The following is an 18,508-nucleotide window of genomic DNA, read 5'->3' on the forward strand; positions in this document are numbered from 1 at the left end:
TCTGTAGAGATGGGCTTCGCTCCGATACCAGCTGTGACAGAACCTCCTAAGTCATTAGGCCCACCTACAGTTGTCCTTGTCCAATGGACCTCAGACAACCCTGCAGGAGCACCTAATCACTTGACAAGTTCGGTATCTGAATTTCTTACCTTGCCCAAGAGCGTTTCACCCGTCATGCAGACATTACAATACATCGGAGGTACGAAAATGCGGAAGCAATTACAATAACTTACTTTATCGAAAAGTAAGAAAGAGTAGTATTTATTACAAACCAGAACAAATATAAGAGTGTTGAGTACTATTATTACATAACCTAGGAGGCAAAACCCCTCCCGAATAAATAGTAAAAAGTTTTTAGTGGAGGACACTTCCTCCCGAGTCTTCAGTCTTGATTTTCTTCTTTGGGTACCACCTTTGAACAAAAGCAGCAAAAATTTGCCGCTTCCTCACCTAAAACAACATAGGACAAAGCCCTGAGTACGAAGTGTACTTTCGCAAGTCTTAGCGTCAAAATAAAAGACTCTCAAGGATATGCTGGCCTTTGGGAGTCAAGGTATGGCCTATCAATATTCAAAGACTCTGTTTGCATAAATGCTTACTAACAGTGGATCCTTAAAAATCCAATTTTACTTGTCAGGTTAAGTAAAATTACCTACATCTAGGGTTCTTTCTACCCTAATTCAATCACTGGACCTACACTAGCCAATTTCGTATCAACCCTTTATCTTCATTGGATTGCTACGTGTAAGTTAGTGACCAAGTCTTCATGTCCGCGAAGTTACGGCAATCCGAATCGATTATACTCAGCTGAGGATCTCCAATCACACGACATATGTAGCACTTAACCCTTGCATATGCCAACTCGCCATCGGGGTTCTTAAGACTAGATAAGGTTCACGCCAACCGAGAGCACAGATACACCACCATCCAGCCTCTTGCCACGAAGGGTACACGCTACTCTTGCCATCTCTCCACTCCCATTGCGTGTTATCTTATTCTGGTATTAGTCTGCCCGAGGCAAAGCTTACCCATGATGAGGCATGTGACCAGTTAAAGGGTCCTCGGTCAGCAGGCCTACGTCGACAAGGTCCTTAATCGACTCAGACGGAGACACTACACCGAGACTCTCTTCTCGTGCAAGTCACCCACCCGGTCTCAACTTTATCATTTCAAACCCAAAGTTTGGTACCTAGCAGAGGTACATCTTTTCTGATGTTGAACCCATCATGGCCATGATGGATCCACCATCAAGTTTTGTTTTTGAAAAACATCCCACCCACTTTGAAGCATCATCTTTTTGTGAAAACAAAACATTTTGTTTTCTAGAGCAAAGCTAAGCATAAGAAAAACCTTTTGTAAATCAGGGATTAAGGAGAAGTAATCAAATCCAAGGAAGGAAATGCAGCAACTGGTTTAGCACACAATTCCTATCACCTAATGCATCAAGTAAGTGAGAAAGATTTCAAAATAGCAAGGAGGTGGCAAATGCACTGGGGCTTGCCTTGAGTTATAGGTGAATCAGGCTTTGTTCTGCAGATATCAAAATAAAAACAGTTTCCTGCCTGAGGTTCTTCAGGTGGTGGTGGTGAAGTCCTCGCTTCTTCAACTTCTATTTCCTCTTCGTTATCTTGATATAACCATATATAATCATTAATGCTCATGTAATGCTCATGAAAATTCTAAGATAATAAAAGTTTATTTTCTAATGTCTTGAATATAACTTTCCTTCACGGAACTCCGGGAAACTAGAGTTTTCGGAGTCCAAAGTGAAGTTCATAGGGCAGGGGGCTAGGGTTTTGGGTTCTAAGTATCAAACATGGTCCAAATCATACCAAACTTTACCCAAGGCTTCTAAATAATATTTAAAGTTTACCTAAAAAGTTTGGTGAATTTTCGGATTATTAATTACTCTCTAAAATTCTAGAAGCATGTATTTTGGCTATTTTAAATGACCCAAAATTTCCTATTTGAACTAAAAATCATGAAACTATTTTTATTAAATACTATAAAAAATTAGAAGCCTAGCAAAATTGGTCTGGTATTTTTAGCATTTTTCTATAATTTTCTAGAATTTCTTTAGCTCTGGCAGAAAAGGAAAAAGAAAAAGACTCTATAGTGCTGGGCTGAAATTGGCCCAAGCCGGCCCATCTACAGGCAGAAGTGCGCCCGCGCGCGCCCGCACTGTCGACTTTGCAGAAATGCCCCTATCATTTTGATTAACTGGAAAAAGGGTCACGACGCTATTCCCATGTCTCACTGACGCCTTACAAAACCCCCCTCCAGTTCTATTTCTTCTTTAACCCGGCCCCTAGACCACGGCGTGCTCACCGCCGACCATCCCGTTGTTTGGACCAGCCAAGAACTTCGGCGGCTGCCCAAACCAGATGCTGGGTAAGCATTACCGACTCGAGGTGACCCCAAAACAAGCTTTAATTGGATCAATCTAGGCCAGGATGTGCCTGACCACGGTGACAGCGGATACTGAACACCGATCAAGATGTTCCGGTTGATTAGGTGAAGTCAAGCTCAATGGGCTGAGCAGGTGACGATCACAAGCACGTGTGGGCGCTAAAACATGGACAAAAAGAGCGAGGGCGGACCTGGAAGCAGCTAGCCGCGATGAGGCAGTTCACGGCGGCGCAGTCGACCGAATTAGGGGAAAAGGGAAATTCTCTGGCTATGGTGGCTAATTGAAGGCGGGAATGGGTGCTCTGGCTTCGTGATAGTATGGCACAGCAGACCAGACCATCAATTTATAGGTGCGCAAGGCGGTGGTGTCCAATTTCGCGAAGACGCGCTGGTGGCCGGAGAGGGAGAAGGCTACATCGGTTATCCGCGAGCTGGTGCGGCTAGAAGCGACATGGTTAAAGGCCTGGGGTGTGGCACAACCGCGGTGAAAGACGCCAACTCCGGTGACGGCCGTAAAGCCACGTCGCCGGTGCAAGTGATTGAGGAACAGCGAGGCCACAGTAACTTGAACCCATCCGCGACGAGATCTTTTCACCGTCGAACTCAATCCACAGACCAGATGCACGAATCGCGGTGAGCAGCACTAATCCCGGCGAAGGGTCACCGGCGGCCAGTTCACTAAATCTGCTAATTTTTTGGTTACTGTACCATCACGATCTTCTTCAGTCAGTCTGACAGGCAGATTTGTGACACCAAAATCTTGAATTTTCGCGTAAGAACTTACTAATCTGTTTGTAGCAAACCTATAGCCCTATGATCCAGCTATAAACCGACTGTGGTAACCATGCTCAAACATCCACGGGATCATCTTCAAAATGGCCCCCAAAGTTCATCCTATTCCATTGAATATCATAATTCAGGTTTTAGGCAGACTGACAGCCCAACTTTGGGCCTATTTTACTCCAAATTTTTCATGTGACCAAGACTCAATCTCTATAGCAAAGTTGTTCTCCTTTTATAGGTCTACAAACTTGATGTGTTGACCTAGGGAAAAATCTTCATAATTTGGAAGATATAGGGCTTCAAAGTTGGCCCTATACCACTGCAATTCAGACTTAGCCCATGGAGCCCAAATGTGGCTTTTTTGCAAATAGGCCCAAAACTTAGGGTTTCATTTGCAAATTTCCAAATATATGAACCATATGACCTAAGGTACCCTAATTTCATGGTTTTTGCACTTAGGTCCAAAAATGTGTACATTTTGCATATAACCCCTTAGGGTTTCAATCTAGGGTTTTCCAGGGGTCTATTTAGGGTTTCTGGTACTTCTAGGGTTTGGATGCTACTTAAGTCTATTCATGGTGACATTTTATGACTATTTCTAATGAGTTTTGAAGTTTTCTCTTACTAGGCTTTGTTTACCCTTCTGAGTCCAGTTTAGGGTTAAGTACCCTATTCTAGGGTTTTACCCACAACCAGCCATATCCACACAACTTGTTTGAAATTTTTGCCTAGTGAATGCATTCTAGGTGTAACAAACACATGATATGCCCATGCTTATGATGTTATACTGAAGTTTTAGTGGCAGTAACACCAGGGGTGTTACACGGGGAAACCCTTCCCCTGGCCAACCTGGGCCCACCTGACAGAGGGCGCACCGGACAGTCCGGTGCACCAAGGCCAGAAACCCTAACTTCTATTTTGTTCTGTTTTTCAAATAGGTTTTTGTTCTAACTTGTGAGTATGTTCTAGAGTGTCACCTAGAACTATATGTGAGTGTGAATATACACCAACACTACACTAGAACTATCTTGGTCAAACTACTCATCGACAACCCCTCTTTATAGTACGGCTAAAACAAAATAAAAGACCTAACTATATCACGAGTATCCATAACTACTTGACACTCGGAATAAGAAGACCTTCACTTTGTGTTTCGTCGCTTTAGTCGTCGCTTCGAGTTCTTATCTCTGGGATTGTTTTCACCGTTGTAGTACATCTACCTGTAATGCGACCTAACTTACCATTTGTCTCTACAAAACACACATTAGTCACATATAACATTACGTTGTCATTAATCACTAAAACCAACCAGGGGCCTAGATGCTTTCAATCTCCCCCTTTTTGGTGATTGATGACAACCCTACAAGATTTGTGAGTAGTTTGTTTTGAAATTTCTGTTAATAAAGAAGATGGTTAGTTGTACTCAATAGTCTTTGACAGAAAGATTATGTAACATAGTAATAGGAATGAGCGCATACACATCGTAAGTTTCTTGTTCATATAAAAGTGAAATCAAATCGATGAACAAGAACTAGAAGACTGGTGATAACATATAAGGTGAAAACATAATACACACACAGTCAATATAAGCATCGAGAGTATATAATAAAGTTTGTGAGCCAAAATCATCATACAAAAGTGGAGCTAGTACAGAGAGTAACAAGCACATATATTACATCAAAAGGACTCTCTACTAACTCCCTAACTCCCCCTAGCTCTCACAACTCATATCTCTCCCCCTTTGGCGTCAAACACCAAAAGGGAACCCGAACCTACACCATCAGAAGAGGGAGGAGGTGGCGGGGGCGCATCCGGTCGCGGTCGTGGCAGTAGAGCAAACGCCAGCTGCGGGTCAGAGTCAGTCTCGGATCCAGGATCTGCCGTAGAAGCTGGTGCTGGTACTGACTCAGACGGAGGCTGCGCTGCAGGAGCTGCCGGAGCTGAAGAAGTCACAGACACCGCCACAACTGCAGTGGTAACAACAGGAGCTGGTGGCACTGGCGGCTGAGTGCTGACGGAGCTGATGATCGGTGACGAGAAAATCAGGGTGACCGACCGGAGCGGAGAGGAAGAAGGACCAACTGTAGGAAGAGGGGGTCCTGGCTAAATGGATGGCACAATAGGAGCCTGAAGAAGTGGAGGCGGTGCTAACTAAACTGGGGCAATCGGAACACCAGTATGCTGAAGCATGAGAGTCATGAAGGCCCTGTTCTCAGCCCGGTCTGCTAGAAGCTGCTGCTGCAGAGTATCCTGCCTGTCCTGAATAGTCTGAAACATCGAGAGCATTCTCTCGGACATCTGCTGCTGGACCGCTGCCAAGTGAGCTTGCTGCTGAGTAAGGGTCTGGAGAATCGCAGCAAGAGTAGGGTCAATGGCAGAAGGGGCAGTAGGGGCAGCACTGGAGCTCCCAGCCTCATGATCATGAGAGCATGGAGGCATAGGAGGCGGAACCCCAAAGTCATCATCATCATCATCGTCAGGGATTGTTGCGCCCTGAGTCTCGAACTGGGGAAAAGCGGTATCCTCGGCCTGAGTGTCAATCACTGGAGCAGGTGTCGGCACAGGATCCTCAGGGGCTGGACGGTAGGACCCAAAGAGGAGGCGAGAGGCCTCAAGAGTGCCCTGGAACTGTTGTGGCCGAATCAGCTGAGCGAAGATGTGGCAAAGATAGTGAGCATACGGTAGCTGTCGCCGGGCACGTAGACCATCCAGTACGGTGTCCTCGATCTCACAAATGAGGAAATCCACAACATCAAACTCGGAGTGAGAGACCAGGGCACCAAGTAGCCAAAGCTAGATATGAGTAGCAGCCTCCCTGTAACCCATCCGTGGTAGAAGCATCCGTCTCATGAGCTAATATAAAAACTTGGTCACTATGGTGAAGTCTCCGGAGAACGTCGCGACCCATCTGAGAAGGGCGGTCGGAACAAAGCCACGACGTGAGCTGTACCAGGAGCAACTCCGCCGTGAGGGCGACGAGGAGGATCAGAGGTGTCGTAGCACAAGCTGTGAAGACGAGTCGATGACTCGTTGAATCCAAACAACTGGCAAATCTGACTGGCATGAATTGTAACATCATCTCGCTCAAAGCGGAATCTCATCCAGTGGTGATCAGGGTCGATCCATATAGTAGCATAGAAAACTCGGACCCATTCCTCAACATATCGGCCGCTGGTAGTCAACAGAGTAAGAAGGCCAGGCAGATATGAGAGGTGTACCTCATAGTCAACACCAGCGGCTAGCAGAAACGCAGGAAGGTCCAAAAGCCGGTGCACTCGCAGAGCAATCTGTGCAGACATCTGTGATCTAAAGAAAGACTCATGTATCCTGGTGTTGAAGAGATCGACTGCAGCAGGGTCTCTTTGAGCCGGTAGCTAGGTCTCCATGGGTACATGTCTGAACCGACGTACCCGGGCTGCTGTAGCACGCTGAAGGTCAAACAACCTGGGATCCGCAGCCAGTGGTCGCACCTCAGTCTCATCGCGCTCCCAGAAGTGGGCAGGTGGGATAGGAGGAGCGGAAAGGGGAGTGGGAGGAGGAGCAGTGGAAGCTGGAGTGGTGGAGGTGGTAGGTATGGCTGAGGTGGTGGATGGCGCAGGAGTGACGGGAGCAGGCAAAGTGGGAGGTGGAGTGGTAGCAGTGGCGGGTGTAGTAGGTGCTGAGGAGCGAGGCTGAGAGGCGAGGCGACGAACTCGGTAAGCAATCTGATCGGAAGGAATCTGTAGCTCAGCTCCTCACTCTGCCTGCTCAGCGGCTGCCGCTGCTGCTAAAGCTGCTTGGGCTGCTCTATCCAGACGTCGCTTCTTGCGGCCTTCCTGCTGCTCCAAGTAAACAGACTTCCCCTTGACCTGCCTGAAGGGGCAAGGAGGATCATCGTCATCTCGTCCCCTGGCGCCGACACATTCTTTGTGCGTGGCATCCTGAACTGACGACTGCAAATGAGAGAGAGAAGCTAAGCACAAGAAGATAATAGTCGAGAGGATGACAAAAGAACGAATAGCTACCTGGAAATCTCACACGAGAGGGAGAGAATCCAGGCAGGACAGGAGATGGCTCACGGGCAGGCAAGGTCACTGAAATGACAGAAGAGGTGAGCACATATTAGTCACATAGTCATAAGTATATGAAATGTGAATAAATACATACACAGAGTATTATGGCACAGAAATCGAGAGATATGGCGATCAAGAGGTCAAACGACGCGAAAACGGCGTTTGAACGAGAAATAGCGCCATAGGAGGTTTGAAATTGAAAATGAGGCATGAAATGATTTGGAATTGAGCCGATACTTCACGAATAGGTTTATATACGTAAATATGAGTGAAGTGTGTGCTTGGTTTGATTTTAGGCGAAGAAAATGGAATTTGGGCACTTGGCTCGAAATCGATTGCTAGAAACAGGGAATTGTGTGAAATTGAAGCCTGGTGTATCGATAGGCATGAAATTTGGTGAATATGTTACTGGAGGTATTGTGAAGGTGCCTGAAAAGTTTGGGTTCAATCGGAGCAATTTTGGCTGGTTTGGGCATTTCACCAAGCACGTGGCATGTAGTGTTCTAGGGTTTCAGTGAAATGGTAGGAACCTGCACTGGGATTCACGTGGCATGCAGTGTTCCAAAGCGAGCTAGGAACCTAAGGGGTATTCAAGAGACACATAGGCACACATTCATGCACTGGGATTCACAGAATTTGGACAAGAATTTGAATTTTGAACAATCAAGGGGTGGGGAGGAGCTCCACTGAACTATGAGACAGAGGGAAAGGGATGGGGAGGCGCTAGGGCTACTCACCAGAGGAAGAGGAGCCGAGCGCAGAGGTTGCAGGTCGCTGGAGCACGGCCGAAGACGATGGACGCCGGCGAGCAGAAGAGGGAAATCGCTAGAGAGATTGGAAGAGTGAGAGCCAGAGCAGAAAGGTTGCCCAGGGCTCGGGCTCGGGCGAGGAAAGCCTTTTTAAAAACCGATTATGGGCGCACCGGATAGTCTACAGTGCTTGTCCGGTGCACACCAGACAGTGCACAGTAGCTGTTCGGTGAACCACCAGACAGCGCACAGTAAAGAGCAGATCTGCGCGCGCGCGGCCGGTGCACCGGACAGTGCACAGTGCAGTGTCTGGTGCACATCGGACTGTCCGGTGAGCCCAGACAGAGGGAATTTTGAAAATTTTCAAATTTTCTATCTAGTTTCCAACCAAACCAAATCCCAACATATAATCACACAAAATAACACTTGTTGGGACAGGTATTGGCACCCTCATATATTTTCTCATAATTTTCAAAATATTTTGCCATAGGCTAGATAATTTTTAGAGAAAATAGGCAAATGGTGAGATTTGCATTTTGGCTTTGCACTAGGGGTTTTCATGAAAGATTTGAGTTTTGAATACTCCCCCTAAGTGTAGTGCCTCATGCATATCTCAAGAACCAACAATTGCATAGTAAGTAAGAATATAAGTACTAAAAGCTTAAAACTAAAACTTGTCACGTTTGAGCCCGAGTTAAGCTTTTTCACTCGCTTTGTTGGTGGTTATCTTAACTAGGTTAGACAAGTCCTAGATGCAATACAAGAAATTTAAATATGCAATGCAAGCTTGACAACACCATTTGAGATCTTAAATAAAATTTCTGAGATCAAGTATATTTAATTCATTCCTCAACATACAAAAGCGGGTTTTATCAAGTGGCTTAGTGAAAATATCCGCTAATTGATCTTTCGATCTCACTCCTTCTAAAATGATATCTCCTTTCGCAACATGTTCTCTAAGGAAATGATGACGGGTATCAATGTGCTTATTGCGAGAGTGTTGAACAGGGTTATTAGTAATTTTAACAACACTCTCATTGTCACACAACAAAGCTACCTTTTCTAGAACTACGCCATAGTCTAGAAGAGTTTGTTTCATATATAAAATTTGTGTGCAACAAGCACTTGCGGCAATGTATTCCGCTTCGGCGGTTGACAAGGCAACACTATTTTGCTTTTTGGATGTCCATGATACTAGTATCTCCCAAGCAAATGGCACCCTAGAAGTACTTTTTCTATCAATTTCGCAACCGGCATAATCCGAGTCGGAATAGCCGATTAAGTCAAAAGTAGCTCCTTTGGAATACCACAGACCAACGCTTGGGATGTTCCTGAGATACCTAAGAATTCTTTTAATAGCGCGAAGGTGAGCTTTCTTAGGATTTGATTGAAATCTTGCACACATGCAGACACTAAACATGATATCGGGCCTAGATACGGTAAGATACAATAAACTACCAATCATAGAACGGTAGAGAGTTTGATTAACTGGGTTACCTCCCTCATCTAGGTCGAGATGTCCATTTATTGGCATAGGTGCCTTGATTGGTTTGCACTTCTCCATGTTGAACCTTTTCAACAAGTCTTTGATATACTTCTCTTGTGAGAGGAAGTTACCATCTTTCATTTGCTTGACTTGAAAGCCGGGGAAGTACGTCAGCTCACCAATCATTGACATCTCGAACTCCTTCGACATCAACTCACCAAATTCCTTGCAATGATAGTCATTTGTCGAGCCAAAGATTATGTCATCAACATATACTTGACAAATGAAAATATCACTGTTATGTTTATTTCTGAATAGAGTTGTGTCGATGGTCCCGATCTTGAAGCCCTTTTCGATGAGCAAGTCACGAAGACGCTCATACCAAGCCCTTGGAGCTTGCTTTAATCCATATAGCGCCTTGGACAACCTGTAAGCATGGTTAGGATATCTAGGGTCTTCAAACCCGGGTGATTGCTCAACATATACAAGTTCATTTACGAAGCCATTTAAAAATGCACTTTTACATACATTTGATAAAGCTTTATATCATAGCATGATGCATATGCGAGTAGGATACGGATGGCTTCCAGTCGAGCAACCAGTGCAAAGGTCTCTCCAAAATCTAAGCCTTCAACTTGAGAGAATCCCTTTACAACAAGTCTTGCCTTGTTCCTTACAATCACGCCTTGATCATCTTGTTTGTTTCTGAACACCCACTTTGTTCCAATGATTCTTGCATCTTGTGGGGGCTTCTCCAGGGTCCAAACTTGGTTACGGGTGAAGTTGTTTAGTTCTTCATGGATGATGTTCACCCAGTCCGGATCCTATAGCGCCTCATCTATACATGTAGGCTCAACACAAGAAACAAAGGAGTGATGTTCAATAAAAGAAGCATGTTTATGTGATCGAATAATAACCCCTTGTGATGGACTCCCAATGATTTGGTTTTGAGGGTGAGCTTGAAGTAGTGATGAGTTTCTCCTGTCAACCACTTGGGAAGAAGATCTTGGAGCATCAACATCTTCGGCTTGTACCCTTGCTTGTTCATGAGAGACAAATGTATCTTCATTTGCATGCCTCTCATCTTTTTCATCATCTTGTGGTACACTTGATGAAGAGGGCCTGTCAATGTTTTTGAACCTCTTCTTCATCTTCTTTTGGTTTGATAGCTCCAATTGGCATGTTCTTCATGGCTTCCCTAAGTGGCTCATCACCTACATCATCAAGATTTTCAAGTGCTCCTTAGGAGCCATTAGTCTCATTAAATTCCACATCATATGTTTCTTCTATCATGCCAGTGGCATGATTGAATACTCGATATGCTTTGAACTTTAATGAATAACCCAATAGAAAACCAATATCACAATGTCTTTGAAACTTCCCTAGGTGATGGCGTTTCTTGGAAATGTAGCATTTGCATCCAAGCACCCTGAAGAAGGAGACGTCTGGCTTTTTCCCATTTAGCAGTTCATAGGGAGTCTTCGCAAGTAGCCGGTGAGGGAATAGCCTGTTTGATGCATAACACGCAGTGTTGACAACTTCGGCCCAAAACCTCTCTGATGTGTTATACTCATCAATCATTGTTCTTGCAAGTGTGATCAAGGTCCTGTTTTTCCTTTCAACAACTCTATTTTGTTGAGGTGTATATGTTGCAGATACTTCATGCTTGATCCCAATCTCATCACAGTATTCATGAATGTTGGTGTTGTCAAATTCTTTACCATTATCACTTCTAATCTTCTTGATCTTGCAATCAAATTCATTTTGAGCTTTCTTGGCAAACTTCTTAAATATAGATGCAACTTCAGATTTATCATGGAGAAAGAACACCCAAGTGTATCTTGAGAAATCATCAACTATCACCAGACAGTAGAGGTTGCCACCAGCACTTACATAACTTGTAGGTCTAAATAAATCCATATGAAGTAGTTCCAGTGGCCTTGATGTTGACATGAAAGCTTTTGTAGGATGTGTGTTAGCAACTTGCTTCCCAGCTTGACATGCACTACAAGGCTTGTCCTTTTCAAATACAACATCCTTTAATCCTCTAACCATGTCCTTTTTAATACTTTCTTGAGTGTGCTCATTCCAACATGTGCAAGCCTCCTATGCCAAAGCCATCCAAGTGATGCTTTGGTAAAGAGACAAGTTCTTAAGTCTGCATCTTCAGATGTGAAATCCACTAAGTAGAGATTGTTGTATCTAAATCCTTTGAACCCCATTGATTCATCATCTATTTTTGATACAATAACCTCTGTTGGATTGAATAAGCATTGAAGTCCAAGATCACAGAGTTGACCCACTGATAATAAATTGAAGCTTAAAGGTGCAACTAAGAGAACATTTGAAATTGATAGATCATTTGATATTGCCACCTTGCCAAGTCCTTGAACTTTCCCTTTTGAATTATCCCCGAATGTGATTTTGTCTTGTTCATCAACATTCTCATCAAGTGAGGTGAACATCCGTGGGTTGCCTGTCATATGTTGTGTGCATCCATTGTCAATAACCCAATGGCTCCCATCGGTCTTGTAGTTCACCTACATCCACAGACAAGTCAAGCTTGAGTTTTGAGGGCCCTATATTGCATAGGACCAGTGACTCTCTCAATCAAGGACTTTGCACCTAAATTTGTCTAGGTCTACTCTTGCTTGGTGGACCTAGGAATGTAACTTTGACCTTTCCATTTGCTACTTTTATTAGAACATAATGAGCATTGAAAGCAAATGGCCTTGAGTGCTTAGGCAAGGGAGTTGGTGGTTTGGCTTTGCAGTTGTGGGCAAAGTGACCTTCTTTTCCACACTCAAAGCATTTGATAGGCTTATGAGTCTGCTTTGGCTTGTATTGAGTAGTAGCTTTCTTTTGCACAAAAGCATTGTATCCAATACCACTCTTGTTGTTTTTCATGACAGTGTTCATGAGCAATTTATTTTGGAGGTATTGGTCCTTGTTGAACTTTTGCACACTTGTTGCGAGATGTTCATTTTCACTCTTAAGTTTATTGACCTCATTTTTAAGCCTTTCATTATCCACTGCCAATTCATTGTTGAAATCATTGTTCTCAATGGCAACCTTTCCTCTAGTAGTTGCATCAGTCAAGTATCTCTTCAATTTTTGGTTGTTTAAAGTCAAGACTTCAACTTTTTCGGTCAATTCATCATGTAGACTAGTTTGATCTCCTTGACTCAAATCATCACATGAGGTTGCTACATCAATCTTAACAACAGGGTTAATAGCCTCATGTGTATTGCAAGATAAAAGTTCATTTTCAACAATAAGATTATCATGATCAAATTTAATCTTAGTATAGTCTTCCTTGATTTTCACTAGTCTATCTTTTAACTCCCTATTAGCTTCACTTAACTTTTCACATTTATCCTTAGCATCTTTTAGGGAGGATGTAAGCTCATTCATAGTGGATGACATAGTTTTGTTTTCTTCTTTCATTTCATCACTAGCTTTCATAACTATGTCATATTTGGTATTCAAAGATTCATTTTCATTTTTCAACTTATCACATTTAGCTTTTGACTTCCTAATGATTTGAGTGTATTCTTTAAGCAAGTTAGCTAGTTCATCATAGTAAGGTGAAGCAAATTCATCATCACTATCACTATCATCAGTAATATCAATATCATTTTGTACCTTCCGTTCACCTCTAGCCATGAGGCGTAGGTGAGAAGTCGATGATGGCGATAGTGGTGGTGAAGAGAAGTCCCCAGCGATGGCGGCAACTTTTTCATCATTTTCTTCTTCACTTGAAGAAGATCCACTTGATGACTCAATATCAGTGAGCCAGTCACCAACAATATATGCCTTTCCATTTTTCTTTTTGTGGAACCTCTTGTGCTTCTCATCCTTCCTCTTGAAGAATCTCTTTTCCTTTTTCTCATCATCGTTGTCATCTTCTTTCTTGCCCTTGAACTTGTTCTTCTTGGGCTTGTTACATTGATGAGAAAGATGACCAAGCTCTCCACAGTTGTAGCAATCCATTTCAGAAATGGGCTTTCTTTTGCTTGAAAAGAATTTCTTCTTTCTTGAATCAAATTTGATGCCTTCTCTATTGAGCTTCTTTAACATCTTGGTGGTCTTTCTTACCATCAAGGCAATGTTAGTATCAAGGTCATCATCACTTGAGGATTCTTCCTCAACTTGTACTTTAGTTTTTCCTTTTCTTTCTTGATTTGCTTTGAGAGCCAAATCCTTTCTCTTGGAAGATGACTCATCCTTGTCATTGATGTGCATGTATATCTCATGAGCATTGATCTTTCCCAATATCTGTGTAGGTGTGGTAACTGAAAGATCCATCTGATGTAGCACAGTGACAATGTGTCCATATTTGTCAATTGGGAGGACACTGAGAATCTTCCTCACAACATCCGGTTGAGAGATTTGTGTAAGCCCCAAGCCATTTACTTCCTCTACAAGAATATTGAGACGTGAGTACATAGCATTGGCATTTTCATTAGCAAGCATTTCAAAAGAATTTAACTTTCTCATAGCAATGTGATATCTCTCCTCACGCTCACTTCTAGTTCCTTCATGTAGAGCGCATATGTCCATCCACAAATCATGAGCATTTTTATGATTTCTAACTCTATTAAACACATCTTTGCAAAGGCCTCTAAAAAGGGTGTTTTTGGCCTTGGCATTCCATTTCTCATAATTAAACTCTTCACCTACAAGATTTGTGGGATCTCTAGGTTCGGGAATCCTTGTGTGGCGGCTTTGTAGACACCAATGTCTATAGCCTCTAAATATGCTTCCATACGAATTTTCCAATATGGAAAATCGTCACCATCAAAAACGGGAGGAGGTCCATCCCCACCGGACATCGTTACTCTAGCGGTTAAACTAACCTAAGAGCAACAAGGCTCTGATACCAATTGAAAGGATCACGATGCCCAAGAGGGGGGTGAATTGGGCTTTTCTAAAAATCAACACTAATTAAAACCTAAGCAAGAGCCCAACTTCACCCCAACAACTAGCACTAAGAGAATAATACTAGAAATACAACAATGCTAAGACAATACTTCAAATACTTGCTAAACAAATACACAATGTAAAATGCTTGAATTAAGTGCAGAATGTAAAGCAAGGTTTAGAAGACTCCTCCAATTTTTTCCGAGGTATCGAAGAGTCGGCACTCTCCACTAGTCCTCGTTGGAGCACCCGCGCAAGGGTATCGCTCCACCTTGGTCCTCGCAAGAACCAAGTGCTCGCTACGAGATGATTCTTTTCCACTCCGGCGCGGTGGAACCCTCACGACCGCTTACAAACTTGAGTCGGGTCACCAACAAGATCTCCACGGTGATCACCGAGCTCCCAACGCCACCAAGCCGTCTAGGTGATGCCGATCACCAAGAGTAACAAGTCGTAGACTTTTGCTTGACCAAGAGAAGCCTAATGCAAGTGGTGTGTGCTCTAGGTGGCTCTCGCTAACGCTAATGAGGTTCAAATGCGGGATTACAATTCTCTAATCACCTCACTAGGCTTTTGGTGCTTGCAATGCTCTACCAATGTGCAGGAATAAATGTGGGCAACAAGACATTGAATATGGTGGGTGGAGGGTGTATAAATAGCCCTCACCTATCAACTAGCCGTTACCAGCATTGTTCTGCGCATGGGCGCACCGGACAGTCCGGTGCGCCACCGGTGCGCCAACGGTCGACTCCAACGGTTAGTTCTGACAACTAGCCGTTGGGCAGATGGCACACCGGACAGTGAACAGTCACTGTCCGGTGCGCTGTCCTGTGCGCCACTATAATTCAACTCGTGAACCTTGCGCTCTCGTGTTTCTGCGCGGGGAAACCCCTGGGCCCACCTGACAGAGGGCGCATCGGACAGTCCGGTACACACCGGACAGTCCGGTGCCCCAAGGCCAGAAACCCTAACTTCTATTTTCTTCTGTTTTTCAAATAGGTTTTCGTTCTAACTTGTGAGTATGTTCTAGAGTGTCACCTTGCACTATATGGGAGTGTGAATATGCACCAACACTACACTAGAACTCTCTTGGTCAAACTACTCATCGACAACCCCTCTTTATAGTACGGCTAAAACAAAATAAAAGACCTAACTATATCACGAGTGTCCGCAACTCCTTGACACTCGGAATACGAAGACCTTCACTTTGTGTTTCGTCGATTTAGTCGTCGCTTCGAGTTCTTATCTCCGAGATTGTTTTCACCGTTGTAGTACATCTACCTGTAATGCGACCTAACTTACTATTTGACTGCAAAACACACATTAGTCACATATAACATTACGTTGTCATTAATCACTAAAGCCAACTAGGGGCCTAGATGCTTTCAAGTACTACATCGCTAGCTAAAGGAGAATAAGCGGTCGCGCTAACTATAAAAAGAGGTAGGTTTTCTATTCAACTCATATCTATCTCGACCTTTTGGATAAGATAAAATGTAATAGCTGCAATTTAATATCTGGTATGTGGGCCATACATATCCACTTTATTTTTAAATTTATTTTTTTGGGAGGATCCACTCTAATTTTAATTTTTTTTGTGGAGATGGTTCACTTTAATTTAATTTTATTTTTATGGAGATGGTCAATCACACCGACTGGCCACTGGACCATCACGTGTCATACAACTATTGCACCACTGTACCATCAAATATGATCGGTGTGCCGTCGTAACACACAGATATTCTAGTATTACTTAAGCATAAATGGAAATCGTAGCAACGTACGAGCACTTTGGTAGTTAATGTTTAGTAGTGTCCAAGAAATTGCAACAAGATGGCAAATTACCTAGCAAAACATGGGATGAGCGTGGTTAGCTTAGAATCCGTTGTTTTCATGAGCGAAATTCGTATCTTTGTTATCAGTCTAGTCTCTGGAGATATGTTTTGAAGGATATATGTTTTCTTGCAAGTACGAATAGATCATACTTTTGTTTCTCCACACTCTTCCTACCCTTCTTTTTGAGCGCACGAGTGCACGACGCATGATTAACTTGCTCCGTTCTCGTCATTTTGCATATATCCACGCATGCTACCGTACCAACAAGAGGAAATCTTTGCTTCCTTCCAATGGACCACCATCTTTATGCCTCGCAATTGTGAACTCGCGAAAAGAAACAAATCTGTCCCATATGCACGACGGCGCCACGACAAACGAGCTAGCGTCGTCGCTGGCTGGCTTCGATATGTACGTACGTACTCCTCCGCGCGCCACGCTCTTGGCGCGCCACGGCTACCCGTCCCGTCATCGGACACCGTCGCGCCGCCAGCCCGCCACCGCGCACGCCCGCATCGCCTATAAATTCTTGCACCGATCCGCACACACACGCACAAGCCAAACGTGCAGCTGAGGAATCGCAACGGCAGTGACGTGTGCGCGTTGCCAAATAAAGCTACTATACTAGTCACCGCTCGATTGCCGTCGCAGCCGCCCGCCGGCCGGAGATGGGTGCGCCGGCGCTGTCGTCCGTCGTCGTGGTGGCCACGGCGGCAGTGGTTTGCCTGTGCGGGGCCTTTGCGCAGGCGCAGGACATGGACAGCGAGTGGGCGCGGCCGGCCTACCGCGGGTTCTTCGGCGCCCCGGCCGGGTCGCTGCTGCCGCAGTCGGACGTGGACCTGCTGGAGTTCCCGCTGAACCTGGAGTACCTGGAGACGGAGTTCTTCTGCTGGTCCGCTCTGGGGTACGGCCTCGACGCCATCGACGCCAACCTCACCGGCGGCGGGCCGCCCTCCATCGGCGGCCAGTCCGCGTCCCTCACCCCGTTCATCCGCGACGTGGCCACCCAGTTCTGTTACCAAGAAGTCGGGCACCTCAGGTAACAACTGAACAGCCGACACAGCAACAGCCTGAGAACGGAATTGCAGATGGTAGTCAATGTTGTGACCGCCCCTGACCGGCCATGCAGGGCGATCAAGCAGACGGTGAGGGGCTTCCCGAGGCCGTTGCTGGACATCAGCGCGGCCAACTTCGGCAAGATCATCGAGCAAGCGCTGAACGCGACGCTGGACCCGCCCTTCGACCCCTACGAGAACAGCCTCAACTTCCTCGTCGCCTCCTACATCATCCCCTACGTCGGCCTCACCGGCTACGTCGGCGCCAACCCCAGGCTCCTCACCCCTCAGGCCAGAAAGGTAATTAAAGTGCATACGTACGCGCGTGCATCGCATGAACATTCTACTCGATCGTTGCCATCCCTCTCCTACCAGTCATGCTGTGTACCTGTGGCTGTGCCTGCCCTGTTGACGTGCTGTTGATATGCACTATCTGTGTGCGCAGCTGCTGGCGGGGCTGCTGGCGGTGGAGTCGGCGCAGGACGCGGTGATCCGTACGCTGCTGTACGAGCGCGGGATGGCGCGTGTGCCGAGCTATGCCGGCGGGGTGGCGGAGATCACGGCACGCATCTCGGACCTCCGGAACTCGCTGGGGAGGAGGGGCGTGAAGGACGAGGGCCTGGTGGTGGCGCCCGAGCTGGGGCCCGAGGGGCTGACCGTGGGGAACATCATCGCCGGCGACCACCTGTCGCTCGCCTACGACCGCACGCCGGAGGAGATCCTCGGCATCGTGTACGGCACCGGTAACTCCGCCCAGCACGGCGGCTTCTTTCCCCAGGGCGCAGACGGCCGCATCGCCAGGGGTCTCCTCGCGTAGCGCATGGGTGAGTTGTGACCGTGCGCTGAGCAGTATGAATCCGTGCACGGCGCAGACTGTAGACTAGCTAGCAGTACTATACTTGTTTGTGAGTTGGTATGGTGTGGCCTTGAGTGCCTTGTGTAAACTGGGTGATATACATGAATGTAGGTGGAAACAAATAAAGTAAATAATGGGTTGCTGCACTATACGCAAAGGTCGGATGTCTTCTATTTCATCTGTAGCCGAGAAATTCCAAAATAGTTCAGGGCTGTTTGGATCCCTTTATTTTTAAGAGGGATTAGAATTTATTTAATAAAATAACATATTTAGCTTTAAATTTGACATTCTACCACTTTCCAAAATTCTAATATAAGCTTATCTCAAATTCATGGGATGGAGATAAGGGTAGTAATGGATCG

The 18,508-nt window shown here is 45.3% G+C and overlaps 1 protein-coding gene across 1 annotated transcript; it reads left to right on the forward strand.

Moving 5' to 3' along the window:
• The first annotated feature begins 16,676 nt into the window (after positions 1 to 16,676).
• Positions 16,677 to 18,300, forward strand: LOC100282997 (desiccation-related protein PCC13-62). Its single transcript, NM_001155901.2, has 3 exons — positions 16,677 to 17,274; positions 17,365 to 17,590; positions 17,736 to 18,300. The coding sequence occupies exons 1-3, from the start codon at positions 16,904 to 16,906 to the stop codon at positions 18,105 to 18,107; spliced, it is 969 nt and encodes a 322-aa protein (NP_001149373.1). The 5' UTR covers positions 16,677 to 16,903; the 3' UTR covers positions 18,108 to 18,300.
• Positions 18,301 to 18,508: the final 208 nt, after the last annotated feature.

This window comes from Zea mays, chromosome 2 (genome assembly GCF_902167145.1).
Source record: "Zea mays cultivar B73 chromosome 2, Zm-B73-REFERENCE-NAM-5.0, whole genome shotgun sequence".
Classification (NCBI taxonomy): domain Eukaryota; kingdom Viridiplantae; phylum Streptophyta; class Magnoliopsida; order Poales; family Poaceae; genus Zea; species Zea mays.